The sequence below is a fragment of the Lycium ferocissimum genome, chromosome 7 (assembly GCF_029784015.1).
Source record: "Lycium ferocissimum isolate CSIRO_LF1 chromosome 7, AGI_CSIRO_Lferr_CH_V1, whole genome shotgun sequence".
In the NCBI taxonomy this organism is placed as follows: Eukaryota; Viridiplantae; Streptophyta; class Magnoliopsida; order Solanales; family Solanaceae; genus Lycium; species Lycium ferocissimum.
In genome coordinates this window covers 20,080,858-20,100,543 of record NC_081348.1, presented here as the reverse complement: position 1 = coordinate 20,100,543, position 19,686 = coordinate 20,080,858, and the positions used below count along the sequence as shown (strand labels likewise).

The following is a 19,686-nucleotide window of genomic DNA, read 5'->3' as shown; positions in this document are numbered from 1 at the left end:
CCGATCAAATCGGTAGCTGACACTCTAATTCCGCCCTACTTCAAACTCATTTTGTTTAAAAAATTAATTTTAGTTAACCAAACAAGAAATTTTAAAAATAACCCGATCTTAACTGATAATATTATCTTTATTTTAACGTTAAAAACAATCTGAAAATCATTTTTGTACTAATCTTGGTAAACACATATGAGCTCATTAAAGTATGAATATAAAGTAAAAGAATTTTTAAATTCTCAAATTTCATAATACAAATATAAAGTAAAAGAAATGCTTACATGTAAAAATCTTTAATAAGCAACAAATGAAAACAAAGAGCAACAAGAAGCAAGAATATCTAGCAAAAAAATGACTATATTTTAGGTTAATAGATAAGATTTAAATTTTTGGCTTGCTAATTAAATAGACAACATAGCAGTTTTTGGCTTGCTGACTAGAACCCATTTATATCAGTTGCCTTTTCCCTTTTTCTTTTTTCCCTTTTTCTTTTTTCCCTTTAACTCTTCTTGACTTGCTTTTAATTATTAATACTGTTAACTATCTTTATTTATTAATTCTTGACTCTTTTTCTCTCTTATTAATTATTTGCTTAAATATAAAATTTGAAATTATCATAAATTTTATAGTCCAAAGAGCTTCTCTCTCCCATTTTGATAGTTAAACGGATTTTTTTTACCGCAATTTTTCATATGTCGTTTAAATATTTTAAAATGTCAATTATTGAGACTTATAGTACTTTTTATATAGTTTTCAAATATGTAAATTTTATTTAGAAAATTAAAGATCGAATGTCAACAGAAGAAAGCAATAGGGAAAATAAAGTGCAGCGGATGGGGTTGTTCCTCCTTTAATCAGGGATTTCGAGTTCGAGCCTGGGTATGAAAAAATCCTTGGTAGGGAGTTTTTCCCCCGATTGGGCCCTATGTGACCCGAATTTGTATTCGGCGAGCTCCAATGTGGGTACCAGATACCCGATAGAAAATAAGTAAATAAGGCAGAATGTTCGATAGCTTTTAAAAAAGTAGACCATAAGAACAAAAAATAAATTTGACTTTAAATAATAAGGTTAGGACCTAGAAGTAATTAATTGAAAAGTTTTACATTTTTTGGGAAAGTTTTGTGAGGACTACAAAAGCCTTTTTGTTGTCCCTTATATATATATATATAGTAATAATTAACAAAGAGAGCTCAGGTGCCCTAATTAATGAAAAAGACCATAGGCTCTCCTCTAAGTATGTTGGGTTGAAACTAGGAATGGTTTGAATGTCAGCAATACACCAATTGCCTCAATCACATTCAGCACAAAGAATACCACTTGAACACCTGTATTCACGTAGAGCACAACAGAAATAAAGATCAGAGAGAGCAAAGAGCATAGGCGGATGCAATGTATATGCGATGGGTTCAGCTGATCAGCTTTTCTAACAACGAACATAGATATATTATGATCATTACCTGGAAGAATGGAAGCGTCAAGCCTTTTTTGTGCCCAAGAAAAGCTGCACAAATCAAGAAAAGGCGACAATTTTAGCTGTAAGAACAGAGATTAGTATTCCTATTTCTAAAGCAAAACCAGGTAAACACATTCTGATTTTCCACCCCCTCGCAAGCATCAGAAAATGAATACAGTCTGATCTGTTCAGCAAGATTTATCAAAATTCAATTTGGAAGATACTGGTCAACCAATTCCCGCCTTTTCCAAAATGTCATAAACTATGTTGAATGGTTAGTGTTATAAAAAACAAGTGAACTCACAGTGCTCCTCCCCCTGCTGGACCGAGAGCTTTGAAAAATGACATTGCTGTCATTGAAAGTCCATTAGCAGCTCCCCGTTGTCGCTGATCCTGTAAATTATTTAATATCAGACCAAAACCAAGTGAAGCATATGGCATGGATGATATAATGGTTCTGCAATTGACATTTACAAGATATAGCTTTAAAGGAGAGAGCAATGAAGAATTTACCACTGCTTTGTTTTGCAACAATAACAACCCTGTTATGATTGAGATCTGTGAAGGCAATTCGAAAGTCAATGTTAGAATTTGAGATCATAAATTACAATATTAGTATGTAGAATATCGTTCACGTATAGAAATGTTACTCCCATATGCCGAGGCGGAGCCAGGATTTGAAGTTTATGGGTTCCTGATTCTAGCATTTTTTTAAGTCACTGGGTTCTGGATCAATAATTTGCACAGATTCAATAAATTTTCTTAGACAAATACAGAGTTTAGACTAAAGTTACTGGGTTCCGCCGAACCGCGCGGGCTTCTAGCTCTGCCCCTGCCCATATGAGTGGTATATCATATACTCGGGACAATCTACTAGTTCAAAACTCAATGCCCTAAGCGGAACCACTTCTCGCATAATGATCTTACACCTCAAGAGTCGGGTTTTATCTCAATATTTGTTCGATATTACTTTAATCTTAATTGAAACCATGATGTGTTAAGAGTCTTCATATGATTCTCACTTTGTCCATTTGCAGCACTCATTTTCTAACAACAGCCTCCTATTAGCCAATATAACTTTGTCATGAGAGAGAGAGAGAGAGAGAGAGATTGATTAAAAGAGAGGTTTACTTTTCTCAGAATATCACATTCACTTCCATATTTCATTCATCATCTTGGTCTTGGTCTGTACTTTGTATGCGCACAAAAATACTTGGTAGCAAGAATAGATCGACTAGTAAGATAAATTACAGAAACCAGAAAAGAGCACTTACAGACAAAACATTCTTCATTAGGGATGCAAAATTTATCGCCACAGAGAGGGTGATCCCAGACAGCATAGCGATATAAGGGTAACTTGTCAACACGAGAATTGACAAAACCTGATCATATCACGGAATTTTAAGTTACTTATAGATTTTCTGGAATTCTGGATAGAACTCAAGAGTTTAACGTATTTTACAAGTCAAGTGCTTACTCCTGATGCTCGAGCAATGATGATAGGGCCAACATACTTCTCAACCCATGGATATAGAGTTAGTTGAAAGACTAGAAGGCCACATCCTGAAACGCCACTGTAATTTCAGTACGTAATATCTTATCACTATATGAAATGAAATGTATTAGCTGTAGTTCTATCTATGCCAAACAAGACAGCAGATAACTCAATACGCTTTGAAAATAACTTTTCTGTTTGAGCTAATTCTTCTATTGACTGCCAATCTAAAATCCTTAATTCTGCTTGACCTTCTAGAGAATGGTAATATTTGACAGCATAATTGTGCTCTAGCATGCTTTTCAAGAACAAAAATGACCAAATAATCCAATTACGATCTGACAAAGGTAATAGCAAAAATAATTACTGACTAATATGAAGACTGATCATGTGTGCTGACGCAATCATAGCCAACATAGAATTAGTTTTCATTTTAAGTGAAAAGACCTTGATATCGACAAATCTTCCAACAGGAGGCATAAATAGAAAGAGGAACTAACAAGTTATTTTGAACTATTGTAGAACCTTACAGCTATAATCATAAACAATTAGAAAAAAGTAGTTATAAACTTAAAAGATTAGTAAGAGTGCTTCTGAATTATTTACAATCTATGTACTTTAGTCGCATTTAACGGATCAAATTCTGCTCCTCCTTTACTATTTAACTAGTTGCATTAGTAGATCTAACAGAGTTTTTTTTTTTTTGAAAGGATCATATCAAGTTTGATATTATAGATTAAAATATCTTATTTCCTAAAAGGTGTTAATTTTGACTACGTGAATACAGCAAGCGCTTCTTCTTAATCAAATCAAAGATGGAGAAACAAAAAGCAAGAAGCAAATAAATTAGTTGGACAAAAGAATGGCATGCAAGGTTCATTTATCTGCAAAAGAATTTAATTTACTAGAAAATTGGCATGTACCTGAGATCGAAAGTACTTCACCAACATCAACAGTGGAGTAACTTAACCCTCCAAACTTTCTAGGGGTCACAGCCCATAATGAGAAGATCTGCAAAGGCAAATAGGGTATGGGATGATGAAATGGATTATTTATGCAATGCCCCTGGTGCCAGAAGATTGAAAGAACAAGTATGATCTACATTTTCATTATGTTTACACTGGAGGGAATTTCCAAAACCTACCAACAAATTGAAGAGAATCTATTTGTGTTTTGCAACTCACAATCACTGTTACCCAAATAGTAATGAAGCTAAAATGGGATGTTCTTAGCAGTCTTAAATCCTCTTGATATGATAAATTTGTTGTATTTCATTCTTCATATACCCCTAGAGTTGCAAATAGCACACACATAAAATACAAGTAACAGAATAACAGATTGAAAGTTGAATGTCGGACCTTATCACTTGTAATATCTTCAAAGATGAGAAAAAAGAACTTTACTAAAAGTTTACAGTGGAATGCTGGGGCCGAAAACTTTGCACTGGTGCAGCATTGGTATGGAACACAAATCAGCGTAAAACATAAATCGACATTGTCCCTTAGGAATATCTAATACAATTTGTTTCCAGTAAAGTCATTGCATGACAACATGCAATTAACGGATGTCATACCAAAGATATGCATAGCTTTATCTTTTTTATTTTTTATTTTTTTATAATAGAAGATGCCTACATAATCATGATGCAAAGATTGTATCCTACAGTAACTTATTTTGGGTTAGAAGATATGCTATATACCTCTGAGTAAGCCATATCATGAAGAGCGAAGACACAGTATAAGATGATAACCGACATCAATGGCCAATTCTTGAAAAGGCTTTCTTTTGGGGTTGATTCATATCCTTCTTTTGTATCAGATGCAGCCTCTAGAGCCTTGTATGAACTTTGAGGCGGCATTCTTGATTCATGATTGTGTAATGTTTCCTGTAATCCATGATCTTTAAGGATGAATACTATATGAAAATAGAAACGAAGACGCACGGATTAAAGCGATTCGAGAAATTCAGAAATCTATATATTGCAGGTAAGATTAAGAAACGAGTCCATATATTTAAAGAGTTTTCTCATCACCAAAACACCAGAGATACACCCTATATTACCACACAACTTCTTATCAGGCTTTTCTCATTTTTGGCCCGTCCAGCCGAAATTAGTTATGGGCGCTAGCCAAAATATATAAAACCTATAAACTGATTATGTATATTGTATGTATACGATATGTATATTATATGTATAATTATACTTAATATACAAACCTATACATTTGCTAGCTATTATTCGTTTGAGCAGTCCAAAAATGTAATCATCCCAAAAAAGAAACTCCCAACTCAATCCTCCACTTCACCAGTTAAGCATTAGTTTGCTCTCTTTCAACATGTTGTAGGCTCCCAACACCAACAAGAAAAAGAACTAAGACAAACCTCGATATGTCTCGGGGTAAGTTTAAATCAGAACTAGAGCTTCAACTAGAACAAGCCCTTCCCCATCCGCCTCACTAATGTACAGAAGCTCAAAAACAAATTGAAATATTAAATGGCAAAAGATGTCTAGACGATTCTCATTCTCAGCAACATCGGAAATTAAAGTAATATGGGTATCTGAAATAATATGTAATGATTGTCCATTAAAAGTTTATGTGAAGTTCAAGTTTGCTCCGGATGTGAATACTAATTGTATGATGACTGCAAACAAGATTTAACATAATCATATAGATTTACCGGCAGCCAAAATGTAGCAATACCCACGACCAAGGAAAATATTGATATGCATAAGCAAGGCAAGAAGTAGGGAAATCTGCAGAAAAAGATCATACGTTGGAGTCGAGTAGCAATTTAAGCAACAGAAGAAAATACACAATTATGAAAAGAAAAAAGGCAGAATACCTCCCAAATATGGAATCCTTTGAGAATGCAGCCGGATATTTCTCTGCAGGCTTAGGTAAAAGCGGACATTTAGAGCATATATGCTGATGGAAATTGGAAATTTTCTCAAAATATAATGTTCTTCAATTCTCTTGCTAAGATTTGCAGAGCAATTTTTAAGTAGAAACATTAAGGATTTTAGGCTATGAAATTTCTCTTACAAAAAGGAAATAGCTAAGGAAAAGAAAATACCTGAGCAAGGAAGCCTCCTAAAGCTGGGCCAATAATCAATCCAATGCCCCATGCACTACTGATCTGAAACAATTCAAACATATAATAAAAACAAAATAAATTCCCTAATTCCACTGTCTAAATGGTCATTCAGAAATGCATTATTTCCATTTCTTTTGTTAGAAATCATTTGCATAACCTGAAAACTAAAGCGCATATTACCGTTGACATTCCCAGTGCTTGATATTCTTCACGAAAAATTTCCGCGGCATATGCCTAAGAATGGAAGGTAAATATCTTAATAGAGTAGTTCTGAACTGTACGATGGAATTAAACTGATAGCATACCCTTATTGGTCCAATCAAACCATTTAAGAAACCGAGAAGAAATCGTGTAATGACTGCCATCCAAAAGTTGACACTAAGACCAAAGAGAGTACTGAAAACAACCCTGAAGCACAATTAAAGCAAAAGATATAAACTTGTTGACATTTAAGTGAAGTCTAAAAGAGAGAAAATTTAAATAAAGATTAGTTCAATAAAGATTAGTCGTACACTACAAAAGTGCCGAAAATTAAAACTGGTCTTCGTCCATATCGATCAGCCACTGTTCCCCAAAAGACAGATGTCAAAGCTCTTCCGAGCATGTATGCAGAACCTTCAGTATTTCAGGAAATTGATAAGCAGTTTTTCGACAGACCTTTATATAATCATATATCTGAACATAAAAATTTTGGCATGAAATAAGCTTACCTACATAACCTGCATATGTACTAATATCTTCCTCTCTCTTTGCAATGTGAAAGTCCTTTATCTGTACAGGAAGCCAAAATTAGGAAGGCAATGAATTGTCGTAATATAGCATGAAATTATCTTCATGATAAGAAATGTCGTCCCCTGTTTGACAAGTTTTATGCATGCAAAATGCGATACCTTCAAATAAGCAATGATTTCAAGCTTAATAATCAGATTTTTACAGCTGAAATAAAAATAACGTTAGCAATAAAATATAGCAGTATAGACATTAAGTTTTATGCAATCAAATAAAATAACAAAGGGGGCCAATTTCAAGAAACACAATCGACAAGGCAATAGGGCAGATGTTACAAATGCAAACTGATCCCTTATGCATGTTAACAATTATCATAATCATAATTTCGAATGGTTAACAGTCAAAACCATTAAAGCTCTGGCAAGACAGGTTGCAGAAATGTAAAAAGCTGTGAGTGAACTGGAAATTCATCGGTAAAACATCTAATTAAGTTCAGAAGAATCAAATCAAGTCAACAAAGGGCCAGGGCATGTAGAACGGAATTAATTCAACAACATTAATCAAATCAAATCACATCAACAAACTAGAAAGAAGGGTCAGGGCGTGTAGAACGCAATTAATTCAACAACATTAATCAAATCAAATCACATCAACAAACTAGAAAGAAGGGTCAGGGCGTGTAGAACGGAATTAATTCAACAACATTAATCACATCAAATCAAATCAACAAACTAGAAAGAACTAGAAAGAAGGAGCAGGGTGTGTAGAACTATATATATTCAACAATATAAACTGGTTGTACCTAAAGCTAAAACTTTTCGTAAGAGCTCTACAGAGTGAAGAGATCATATCCATAAACTATGAGGCCTTGACAGATCAAGTTATTAACAAGAGCTATTATCTTAATAGTTTATTCTAAAGATTGAGTAGATTCTCTTCAATTCTGCCTCTTAAATTTCAGTTTGACTTAAACATGTGTATTTTTCGGAAAACTTAAACTAAAAGGACAGAACAAGGAGTTGAGTGAACTTACCATGAAATAAAGAAATGGAAAGAGAGATGATATTGGAAGTGCTGATCAGAGTTGATGAATCCCACGAAACAGAAAAGAAAAAATAAAAATATCAGTCTGAATATCAACAGATAAAATTGAAAGAAGGATCCTCCAAGGAGGCTTTTAGCAATAACTATCTAAAACTTGGTATTTTTCCAAAATGTGCAATTTTGGCTACAATCTCCACTAGTATGTAAATCTTTATCACAATTCCAAAAATATGCAAGAAGCATATGTGAAATATGATTTACATGTGTTCTAATAACTGACGCAACGGACCATCTGGGTGATGACGTCAGCTAAAATGGCATTCCAGAAATGCTATTTAAGCTAACGTCATTTCCAAAGCTCATTTTCATACTGCTTTGAACTACTTGTCCTTATCTGATCTTTTTCCTCATGTTTTCTCTTTGAGCCGAGGGTCTTTCAGGAACAGCCTGGATAAGGTCTGCGTACACTTTACCATCCCCAGACCCTACATTGTGGGATTTCATTGGGCATTGGGTATGTTGTTGCTGTTGTTGTTGTCATTTCCAAACCGTCTGTTGCCGGGGTTAACTCAGAACACATGCAAATCGCAGCTTTGCACATATACACACTAGTGAAATTTACATTTTGAGAAAATTCTAAGTTTTATGATTCCTCATCATGAATGCGGACAACATATGTGTCTTGTATTCATTAGTTTAGTCCTAGACGCGTGCATGCAAGTTGCAACTAAGGAATACTACTACTCCTAAAATTTTGGGCATTATCTTCCTTATAATTATTCACCGCAAAACACGATATTAGATATTACTCCCTCTGTCCAAAAAGACTGTACTTCCTCCGTTCACTTTTACTTATCCACTTTTAAATTTATACGCCCCGTTCACTTTTACTTACTCACTTTTAACTTTATACGGTTCTGTTCACTTTTACTTATCCACTTTTAACTTTACACGGCCCTTAAGATTTAATAAATAAAATATATATTTTACCCTAATATTCATATCAAGTGGTGTATAATCTCATGACTTGGAGAATGATTTAGAAATAAATAATTAATGTTAAAGATAAAATAAGAAAAAAAATATTTTTTCTTAATATGCTAAATTAAATAAGTAAAAATAAAAATTTATTTTTAATATAGTAAACAAGTAAAAGTAAATGAAAGGAGTATTAATTTTCTTTATTAGTTTGTCTGACACATTTTTATACTTAAAAATAATTTAATTTATGAGATAATTTAAGATTTATTTAGAATCACATATTTTAAAAAATTGATTTTATTTATTAAATTCCGTGTCAAGTGAATGTAATCTTTTTTTTTTGTACGGAGGGACTAAAAGAAAAGGGAGGCGATAGAAAAAAGTAGTGGTACATGAAATAGAAAGGGAAATTAATTACCTGCGCTAAGCATGACGACCCATATAGTGAGGAGCTCCTTAATGGGCAAACCAGTTTGACCCGACTTGCGTAGATCCACTTTACAACCTGGGCAATTCTCGTAGTAGTATTGCTCTTTCTTATTTAGCAATGTCTCTAATTCGCTCGCCATTTTTGATGATAATGAAGAAGAAGAAAATGAGCTAACGTCTCTAATTCCCTCATGCACAAGCACATATATATAATCCACGTTTCTTTCGTTTCACTTCTTTATACAGTACAACTAGTTATGTAGGGCGCGAGAGATATTTTAATGAAAAATATAATTTGTGTTAGTTATTCAACAACAACAACAACAACAACCATCTCATTTAGTCATATATATATAAAATCAAAATTTTCATTTCTTTAATATTTTAACTTCCATTTTGATGAAATTATAACTTATGTATCCTAATTTTGTTATTTAGTTCTAAATAAATAATCTATACATAGTTAATGAACTTTTAAGACAAATATATAATTTATCTTGGAATCCTCTCTTAATTAGGGATTACAGGGTTCGAACATGGATATGGAAAAAAATCTTTGGAGGAATTATTTAGGCGCGATGATGCGAATTATTGGATTAATTGGGCTCAAATAATTATTAAAATCAAACGTGAAAAATGAGGTAGGATTTGATCATTTTAGACATAAATAAATAAGATTAGGACCTAAAAGTAATTAATTAAAAAGTTTTAAAAAAATTTGAAAAATTATTTTTTTCATAAACTTTTGAAAAGTAGACTTTAAAAAACAAAAAACAAAAAAATTGACTTAAATAAATAAAATTAGGACATAAAAGTAATTAATGAAAAAGTTTTAAAAATGGGAAATTAGATAAAAGTCTCACATTCCCTCTTATATATAATAGTAATGTCCAATTCATTTTACCCATTTTAATCTCTGGAATATGTATTACTCCCCGTCTCAAATTATTTATCGTGGTTATTAAAAATAATTATCTCAAATTATTTATCATTTTAGACATTCAAGGTAAAATTAATTTTATTTTATTTTATCCTTATTAGTATTAATGAAGATAACATATAAATAGAATAAAATATTTAATGGAGAAATTATAATTTAGACATAAATAAAAATAAAATTAATCAAATATCCTTTCTAATTAATACTTCAGCGTGTAAAATAAAAAAATAATAAATAATTTGAGACGGAGGGATTATGCGGTGTAGTTTATATTTGGAAAGTCAAATAGATTTTTTTTTTCCGACCACATGAACGATGTGGAACATGAACAATTACTGAGATCTTAATCACTTAAAAGTATACTTACTTTTGATCAAATTTGTTTGACTAAACATAAATAACGTACAATATGGAATTCTTCTTTGTCGTGATTCTCGCGGATTCATTCCCTCTTTATATCCCAACAACCATAATTTGTCCTCATTCTGTCAGCCATTCAACTGCTAGCGATGACGCCTTACATTTAGGTCCTTCATTTTCCAGGATGCACTCTCAATTGGTAGTCTAATTGTCTTTGCCCTCTTCAATTGCACACCAATAACTTGTAAGGTATTTTTTCGTCCCAAAATATTTATAACCTTTCGCTTCTTGAAATTTAAATTATATGAATTTATATTTTTTAAGTATATTAATTTTTTAATTTTAAATATTAAATTAATTTAACGCAATTAAGCTTCTAAGATTAATTAAACTAACTTACGAAAAGCAAAAAAATGACAAGTATTTTGAAACGAAGGAAGTACTTTTTTTGTCAAGTTCATCCAAGAAAATATTTCATGACTAGGGACATAAGTATTTGATTTTAAAATACACAAATATTTTTGTGAATTATTGAGTTCTACTAGGAAGGTGTTTAGTGTGAGTAATTATACTGTACTTTTACATGCGTGAAGAGTTCATAAACAACTTTGACACGCGTACCAAATGTTCAAAACTTGTCAATCACTCCAATGGGAGAAAGTAGTCATTAGGGACACAAAGACACCAACAGCGACTGCGAGAGGAGACTTTAACGAATGAATAAACAAATACTCCATTAATTAATTAAATATAACAAAGCAAACAAAAGTAATTTTTTAGACCACAGCTCCAACTAGTACAAAAGGTATATCTCTGGGCCCTGGTAGAAGAAAAGTATGAAACGGAATTTTATGATTGACTTTGTGTATATAAAGGTTGGTGAACAAGCAAACCAAAATTATGATACGGGAATCAAATGTAATAATGTACTACTATTTGTTTAATGAATATATTTATAGTGGTAAATAATTAGTTTATTGGAATAATGTTACTGTTGAGAAAAATCGAGGAACAAAATAAAGAAAAGAAAACCCTAGAAGGGTGAAAACGAAGAGAGAGAAAAGAAATGTCGGTCTATGTTCTTATTTCAACTATGCTTATATACATTTGCAATTACAACTGCTGGGAAATTGATGAGCTGGAATATGAAATAAAGGAAATAAAGGACGGGCAATTTGCGGGATTGTCCTTTGTTGGGGGTGACTTTTAGTTTTCGCCCCTCAAATTGCTGGTATATAATTTTTGTGTTCGTCTAAATACCCTTAGGTTATGAATTCGAACCCCACTCAGTAAAAAAAAAATCATAATGCAAAGGTTTGCAAAAAGTTATGCCTTATGCGACATATTTTGCCTTAAAACATAACTAAAATTATATCCCATTAATCAACTAAGTTGGGCCGCTAAGCTGGGCCGGAAATGAGCTATAGTTGCTGAATGGGCCTATGTGCTGATCTGGTTAACAGATACTGAGTAGTGTATGTTATAAAACATGTGTTCGGCTTTTCACTAGATGAGTTGGATAACTTTTTATTTTTAATTTTAGCCTTGAATTTTTTAAAGGACATTGGGAGAAAAGCCCGGGAAAAAGACCCCCTGGACGCTTTGATATTTTATACATAGATCAAAATCCGGCATTGAAAATGGTGAAAAACTTACCACAATTATCGATCTAATTGTGGAACAGATTTAGATTGAGCAAAAATCATTATCAATCTAATTTGAATCACAAGAGAAACATCCCCATCCAATTTCAATTGGCAAACTAACAATTATTTAAGATATGTTTCGTCAAAATAAATTAACAATCAAACATACACTATTTAATTATATTTAATTAAGACTTCTAAATCAAAATAGTAGTCATAAAATTATAGAAAAAAGGCTAGTAATAAAGCAATATGAAAATCTACTTGTCAAAAAACCTAGGTGTAAAGGCGCATGTTATGGCCGGAGTTGGTGTTATCCCACACAAACCAGAGGTTAATACAATATTAGAGTTAGCAGGTTAAAAGTGTGATCTTGTTGATGTGTACAATATATATACATATGCAGGACATAAGCCCGTTGATGTGACATGCCTTATTGATCAGGAAATGCATTTATCGTTTTCCTTTTTTTGTCTTTTCCCTTTCTCATTTTAAAAATTATTTTAAAAGGTGTTCCAATAAAGAATATTTGGTATTCTAACAGACGCCTCTTTTCCTAAACAGACCAACGCTTCTTAATGCCCCGCTAAAATCAACTGTTCCCCCGCCCCTTCTTAGGACAGTGATGATTCTTTACTTCTCTTAACTTTCTTTCTTACCCCCTCCCTCTATTCTTCCTTTCTCTTTCATTTTTGATCTACTGTCCCGTTTCTTCCATTTTGCTTAAATTCTTCAATTCATCTATTAATCTCTATATTCTATAATCATTGTGGCTTTCATGCTGCGTCTTTCCGTTACTTCAGTTTTGATGTTTTAATTCCAGTCTGTCTTTGAATTACTCCTTCATTGATAACAGCATAGACGTACAACATGAACACAAGTAATTACGAACATTCTGAAAATTAAATTTGTGGAGAATATCTATCACCTAGGGCATTCTTCATCGATCACAGTAGACATAACTTTCATGAGTTCATATCTTGACGCAGGCCGCAGTGCATCTTCTCTCAAATGCAAGTTTGGCGATAAAAGTAACCTTGAACAATAAAGCCGACTGTGAACAAAGAGTATGTTAAGCATCGTTCGGAGTGATATTCTCCAGCGAGCTTCATGAAGTTTTAACATCGAATTGTGTGAATGCACGGATGATGAGATAAATCAAATAATCAGAGAGATTAATAAGATGATTGATATATTAGATGGAGACATTGGTACGAACAGTAAAAGAAAGGGATTACTCCTTCATCGTTAACAGTGCAGACAACGTGAACACAAGCGCTTACCAGCTTAATTATTCCGAAAAGCAAATTTATTGTACAAATTGTTTGCCAGGAGATAAAAGCCAAAAAACTCGGGGAACTTGCTATCCGTCCATCAATATATCTTCAGAACATGAACGAGGTACAAAAGAACAAGTTGTCTTATTGTCCATTGCAGTTTTTGTTGCTCCATTATGATGTGTTTTTGCCTTCTTTGGGTGTTTGACATTTATACAAGGCATAAACCTAACTTATACGGTGATCAGTTCTTACAGAGTTGATTAATATAGTTCTCCATATGTTTATATCTTCATAATACAAGTTATCTTTAATACAAATTTCTGCAATGGAAAAAAAAAATATAGATCATGTGCACCTCAAATACCCTCTTGATTATGTAAAAATCATTTATTTTTGGTCAGGAGATAATAAAGCTCTATTAGTGGCATCCTTTAATTAATTCTGCCAAGAAAACGTTGCGGTTAAAGTTTTATTAACAAGTATGTCAATAAGTTTTTAAGTTGAATCAAAATAGTACTAATTGTGCATATGACTTTGTAATTGATAGTTCTCCGTATGTTTATATCTTCATGATACAACTAAATTATCTTTCATACAAGGTTTCTGCAATGGAAAAAAATTAGATCATGTGTACATCAAATACCTTCTTGATTATGCAAAAAACAATTTATTTTGGACTAAATGTAAAAGCTAAAAATACCATCTAATAGGGATCAGAAGAAGTATGTACTAAATCACTACTAATATTGCACAGGTTGACATTCTGCCAAACAAATCCTTTTTCAAAATGGATGCTGCTTAAACATAATATTAGTAGTAATCAGTTGGATGAAATGTGGGGTGAAATGAGGTAGTTGCCCTGATATGGCTTCCATCTGAAGGACTTTGAACCTTGTGTTGGACAAAAACATGATTTATATTGAGAAAGAGGGAGATCAATTATAATTAATAGGTCATTAATTCATTGTAATAGATCATGGTAGAAAATGAAGAAATATTTAATTAGTGATTAATATTCTTTTATCAAAATTATAAAATAAATTAATCTATAATATTCTATATTTTTTATAACCGCGCAAAGCGATAAATTAACTAGTATATAATAATCCCTAATCCACAAATCAAACTACGTACCTCTAAGCTTACGAGAGTGTAACGCACTTCATTTCGATGGTCCATCTTAAAAAGTTCAAAAAAGAAAAAAAGTATACTGAAACGCACGTAGATAAAAGTGATATGTATCAAGTGTTAGCTAGATGGTTAAAGCAACTCTTGCCGTTGTCGACCAACGACTCCAAATTGTGACTCAAACAAGTGCAAGGGAGGCAAAGGTGTCTCTTATAGATCGATCAACATAACTAAATTCAAAAGACTAGTTTATAGAAGGAGGAGTTTTCTTTTTAATTACAATGAACAATTGACATATAATAATTGTCACGCTTGAGGAACGACCTTGTTAGACACGAGTGATACCACAGAGTCTTGAAAGATGTCTAAATCTTGCTTGTTTAGGATCGATTCTTATCATATTGTAAAAAAATATAGATGATAGCAAAGCGATTAATAAAGACCCAAAAAGGGTATAAAAATACACGGTATAAGTAAAAATTTACATACAAAAGGGGTATAACGTGGATCACCCACGTTATACCCCAATTTTTTTTTAAGACCATTGAAGTAAAAAAAAAAAAAAACAATTTTTTAATAAAACGTGAATCCTCACGTTTTACAAATTATATTGGTAAAACGTGGATCCCTCCATTAACTTATATTGGTAAAACGTGGATCCCTCCATAAACGTCACACATTAACTTATTAATAAATGTTAAATTACATGATAACTATTAAACGGCACAAGACATGTTTTATTTTTTAAGATTTTGATTTAAACGTGTTATTTTTTAATCAAGACATAACTTTATTTTGAATATAAATCTAAGTCTAAAAAATATAAGGTGAAAAACTAGTTGTAAAGTGGTCAAACTTTAGATGGTCATAATCGGACATAGTTTTACGCGTTTTTTTTTTAATAAAAAAAAATTATTGCTTTTTTCCATTTTTAAAGCATATAGTTAATTTCAATAATTAAATTTGTTTGAAAAAACTTAGTGTTTATTGTAAGGTTATTTTAGTCAACTTTATATGTCGAGAAAATTAGTCGACTTTATTTTCAAAAATTAAAATCGAAGTGAAATTGACATTCACTACATTACCCCGGGATTTTTACATTGAAATCTATTGCATATCATCATCTTATAAGTAACTAAAACTGAAAATTTCAGGCCAATTTGGGGGAAAATTGAAATTGAATGGGATAAAAGGTGTTTTTTTAAAAATCGGCTCGCCAAACGCGCCTGCAGTTTGTCGACGATAGATCTCGAAAAAAAATACGCAAGTTCAAAAAAAAAAAGACGTAAAACGGATGTCCGAGCGCAAAGTTATGACCATCTAAAGTTTGACCATTTTACAACTAGTTTTTCACCTTATATTTTTTAGACTTAGATTTATATTCAAAATAAAGTTATGTCTTGATTAAAAAATAACACGTTTAAATCAAAATCTTAAAAAATAAAACATGTCTTGTGCCGTTTAATAGTTATCATGTAATTTAACATTTATTAATAAGTTAATGTGTGACGTTTATTTAACTTATATTTTATTTTTTATTTACATTCGATATATATAACACATATTTAATTATTGCATGTATTAAAATATTTATTTGAGTTATTCACTAAAATTAACTATATGCTTTAAAAATTAAAAAATAAAAACATAGCCGAATATGATTTAAATAGAGGCAACGTCTTACAAATTAAACCTAAGCGTGCGGGAAAAAAGTTATGTTTGTAAAACGTGGAGGGATCCACGTTTTACAAATTATGTTTGCAAACGTGGAGGGATTCACGTTTTATTAAAAATTTTTTTTTTTTTTTTACGACTCAATGGTCGACAATTAAAAAAAAAATTGGGGTATAACGTGGGCCGATCCACGTTATACCCCTTTTGTATGTAAATTTTTGGCCGCCCTCTTTTGGTTTATACCGTGTATTTTTATACCCTTTTGGCTCCGGACTCCGCAAAAGCACAACTTTATTTCTTAATCAAGCACATCAAGTAAGCGTCATGTTCAACCATGATTCCAAATCACCTCAGCTTCGCCATGTTGGGTTACCAACAATCCCCCTCAACACACGCCACACAACATATTGCTCTAGGGAATTAAACTCATGACCTTGGCTCTGGTACCATTTCTTTGATCCGGGTCACTACTCCTAACACGCATCTAGTTGAGTTGATCATCGTTACCACCCCCTTGAGAAGCGACCTCAAACGTTGATTGACTGCTTTTATTTCAATTGATATAGACTGAATATGTGAGCCTAACTCAAAAACTAGTTAATTAAGTGGGGGAGCTCATTCAACCTATAAACCTATTAGCATACTCTATCTCTTTTTAACTCAAGGAATCTTTAAACTCTATAACCGTCAATCAAAATAATAGCCAGCAAATATATATTTTGTACATAATTAATGTTGTACATAATTAATGTATATCTTTTGTATATTGGCTAGCGATTGTAATTATTTTTGACTGAGTTGCCAAATGTGTTAAAAGCCCTTTAATCAATGAGGGAGAATTGACAGAGTCGCCTTCAATGAATTAAATATGATAAAGCAAACAATAGCAATTTATGTACAACAGCTCCAACAAGTACAAAATGCAGCACCAGTAGAAAAAGAGTTGACATTGCGTGAAAAGGAATAACCTCTAAAAGTAAACTGCTAAGTAGATAGACTGATTTAAAATGAGCGAAAGTCATGTCCCCGTCGTCCATGTTGCATTAATCGACTTGCATACCCACTTCTTTAAGATGGGGTATGAAGTCCTGTGGTACACACAGGTAGCAGTGGGAGTTCAATCCTAATTGCCGTGACTCGTAAAATAGGATACTAAAAATAATCATAATAAAAATACATAAGCTCTCCTCTCATTTAAGTATTTTGTTTTTCAACTAGGAATGGTTTGAATGTCAACAACACACCAATTGCCATAATCACATTCAGCACAAAGAAAACCACTTGATCACCTGCATTTGTGTAGAACACGAACATATATAAAGATCGGAGAGAGCAAAGAGCAAAGGCGGGTTCGGTGTATGTGCTATGGGTTCAACTGAACTCAGTTATTTTAACAACAAACATAGATATATGATCGTTACCTGGAAGAATGGAAGCACCAAGCCTTTTTTGTGCCCAAGAAAAGCTGCACAAATCAAGAAAAGTGATGACTTTAGCTGTATAAAGACAGATGTGTGTTTCTATTCTAAGGCGAAAACCAGGTAATCTGCAAGTTCTCAAGCACAGATGTGAAATACATTCCTTCAATCATCAACAGAAAAAGAAGATAGTCTGTCTAGGACAAGATCGACCACTATTCTACGTTCTCAAGTCCAACATTCTATTTGGAAACAATGACTCAATTTTCCTCTCATTTTCTTAAATGCCATAGCTGCTCGTTTGAGGATCAGAATCGAAAGAGTGTGCTGACACTAAGACGATGTTGGGCCTATGTTGTCTGATTTATGGCTCAATACATCAAAGAGTCAATGCAGTCTGTTCTACTCCTAAAATGGTTTCTGCATGCTGCTATGAACTCTGCTTCATTGCAGAACTGTAGGTACAGAGCTCCGGTCAAGGAAAAACAACAGTAACAGGTAAAATGCCTCCAAGAGAAATTAGGCTCGTGTTTTAATTATGTTCAAAGAATAGTTCTGTCTTTCGATTCATACATCGAGTCTTAACACCTTCCCCCTTTCTTTCTTTTTTTTTTTTTTTTTTTTTTTACAATCTCATAAGTCTTGATAAAATAAAATTGTTGTACGTTCAAATAACAAATTAATGTTCACCACGTTTTTGCCTAGTTCTTCCAGGCCACCACAGGCACTCAGTGCATGATGAATGTAACTGGTGAAACCAAAAGTACTTTATGTAATTTTACAACATAAAAATCATTATGCTCCCTCAACTGAAAGGACGGACAGAAATAGCATTATATGTCAAAAGCATTGTCCTAAAGATTGAGCAAGTCTCTAAGAACCTTCCACAGTCATATGAACAAGTTCATGGACATTGATGATTCCAATCTTCGTGATTTTACCAATGGAAATAAAACCAGGTGGTTACGATGATTTATTTGGATGAGTGGTACAAGATGATTAAGAATTTTGGCAAGTGGCCGTAGCACTTGTGATGTCACAGGCTTGCAGCCTTTGACAGGTCACCTTAATTACAGGGCTACATTAGTATAATTCTCCTGGTTAAAGATTACTAAAACCACATGCGCTAGTATGTATTAACACCATTTAAACAGGTTTTCTCTCAATTAATGTCTTTACTCTTTACCAAGACTGAAACAGAAAAATGCTCTACTTCTTTTTATCCACATCATAAACAATAAAAGTTTTAATTCTAATCAATTAGAAATTGATAAGTAATTAGGAAACAAGTAAACTCACAGTGCTCCTCCCCCTGCTGGGCCAAGAGCTTTAAAAAATGACATTCCTGTCATGGCAATTCCATTAGCAGCTCCCCGTTGTCGCTGGTCCTGTTTGTAAATTATTCAACATCAGACTAGGACCAAACAAAACATATCGCAAGGAAACTAAAATGCTTCTGCAGTTGACAATTACAAGAACTAGCTTTTTAAAGGAGAGAGCAAAGAAGATTTACCACCGCTTTATTTTGTAATATGGACATCCCCGTTATGATAGAGATCTGGAGGCAATTCAAAGTCAATGTTAGAATTTGAGATTAACAAATAATAGGACACAGAATGATGTCCAAGCTTCCACGTGATTGGTATATTATATACTTGTGACAAATTACTAGTTCAAAACTCAAATAGATTTCTTTATTTTTTTAGTGGATTCTTTGTATCATTTTCCTAAAGAGAATTTACTGATTTGGAAGATAGACAAAGGTTATTCCTATTTCACCAGAAGTGAAGCATATCTGCATATGGGACAGTTCCAGTAGGTTGTTTTTCCTTACAAAACGAGAAACAGAAGTCCTCGAAAAGTATTCTCTTAAGGCATTGACTACCAAGGGGTTAATTAAACTCCACTGCTAAATGCACTGAAGAGCGAAAATTTCACATTCACTTCCATATTTCATGCATATTCTTGATTTTGGCATGCACATCAACAACAGATTCAGTGATAACATTATTAAAGAC

General features: G+C 32.8%; 1 protein-coding gene across 4 annotated transcripts in view; it reads right to left on the bottom strand.

Annotated features, from left to right (window-relative positions):
• Positions 1 to 999: 999 nt before the first annotated feature.
• Positions 1,000 to 19,686, bottom strand: part of LOC132063679 (protein ZINC INDUCED FACILITATOR-LIKE 1-like) — a 116,628-nt gene continuing 97,941 nt past the window's right edge. The window contains exons 1-17 of one of the 4 annotated variants that reach the window (XM_059456350.1): positions 9,212 to 9,393; positions 7,802 to 7,842; positions 6,750 to 6,810; positions 6,552 to 6,654; positions 6,345 to 6,447; positions 6,220 to 6,273; positions 6,019 to 6,081; positions 5,788 to 5,837; positions 5,623 to 5,698; positions 4,643 to 4,828; positions 3,867 to 3,954; positions 2,926 to 3,011; positions 2,723 to 2,830; positions 1,962 to 2,006; positions 1,753 to 1,841; positions 1,453 to 1,496; positions 1,000 to 1,320 (exon numbers count right to left, since the gene is read on the bottom strand). In XM_059456350.1, coding sequence (XP_059312333.1) covers positions 1,226 to 1,320; positions 1,453 to 1,496; positions 1,753 to 1,841; positions 1,962 to 2,006; positions 2,723 to 2,830; positions 2,926 to 3,011; positions 3,867 to 3,954; positions 4,643 to 4,828; positions 5,623 to 5,698; positions 5,788 to 5,837; positions 6,019 to 6,081; positions 6,220 to 6,273; positions 6,345 to 6,447; positions 6,552 to 6,654; positions 6,750 to 6,810; positions 7,802 to 7,842; positions 9,212 to 9,362 — 1,443 coding nt within the window. In that variant the 5' untranslated portion in view covers positions 9,363 to 9,393 and the 3' untranslated portion in view covers positions 1,000 to 1,225. Of the gene's footprint in view, positions 1,321 to 1,452; positions 1,497 to 1,752; positions 1,842 to 1,961; positions 2,007 to 2,722; positions 2,831 to 2,925; positions 3,012 to 3,866; positions 3,955 to 4,642; positions 4,829 to 5,622; positions 5,699 to 5,787; positions 5,838 to 6,018; positions 6,082 to 6,219; positions 6,274 to 6,344; positions 6,448 to 6,551; positions 6,655 to 6,749; positions 6,811 to 7,801; positions 7,843 to 9,211; positions 9,394 to 17,105; positions 17,540 to 17,671; positions 17,716 to 18,967; positions 19,057 to 19,181; positions 19,227 to 19,686 lie in introns of those variants that run through there. The other 3 variants (XM_059456351.1, XM_059456352.1, XM_059456349.1) reach the window with 3 other exon arrangements.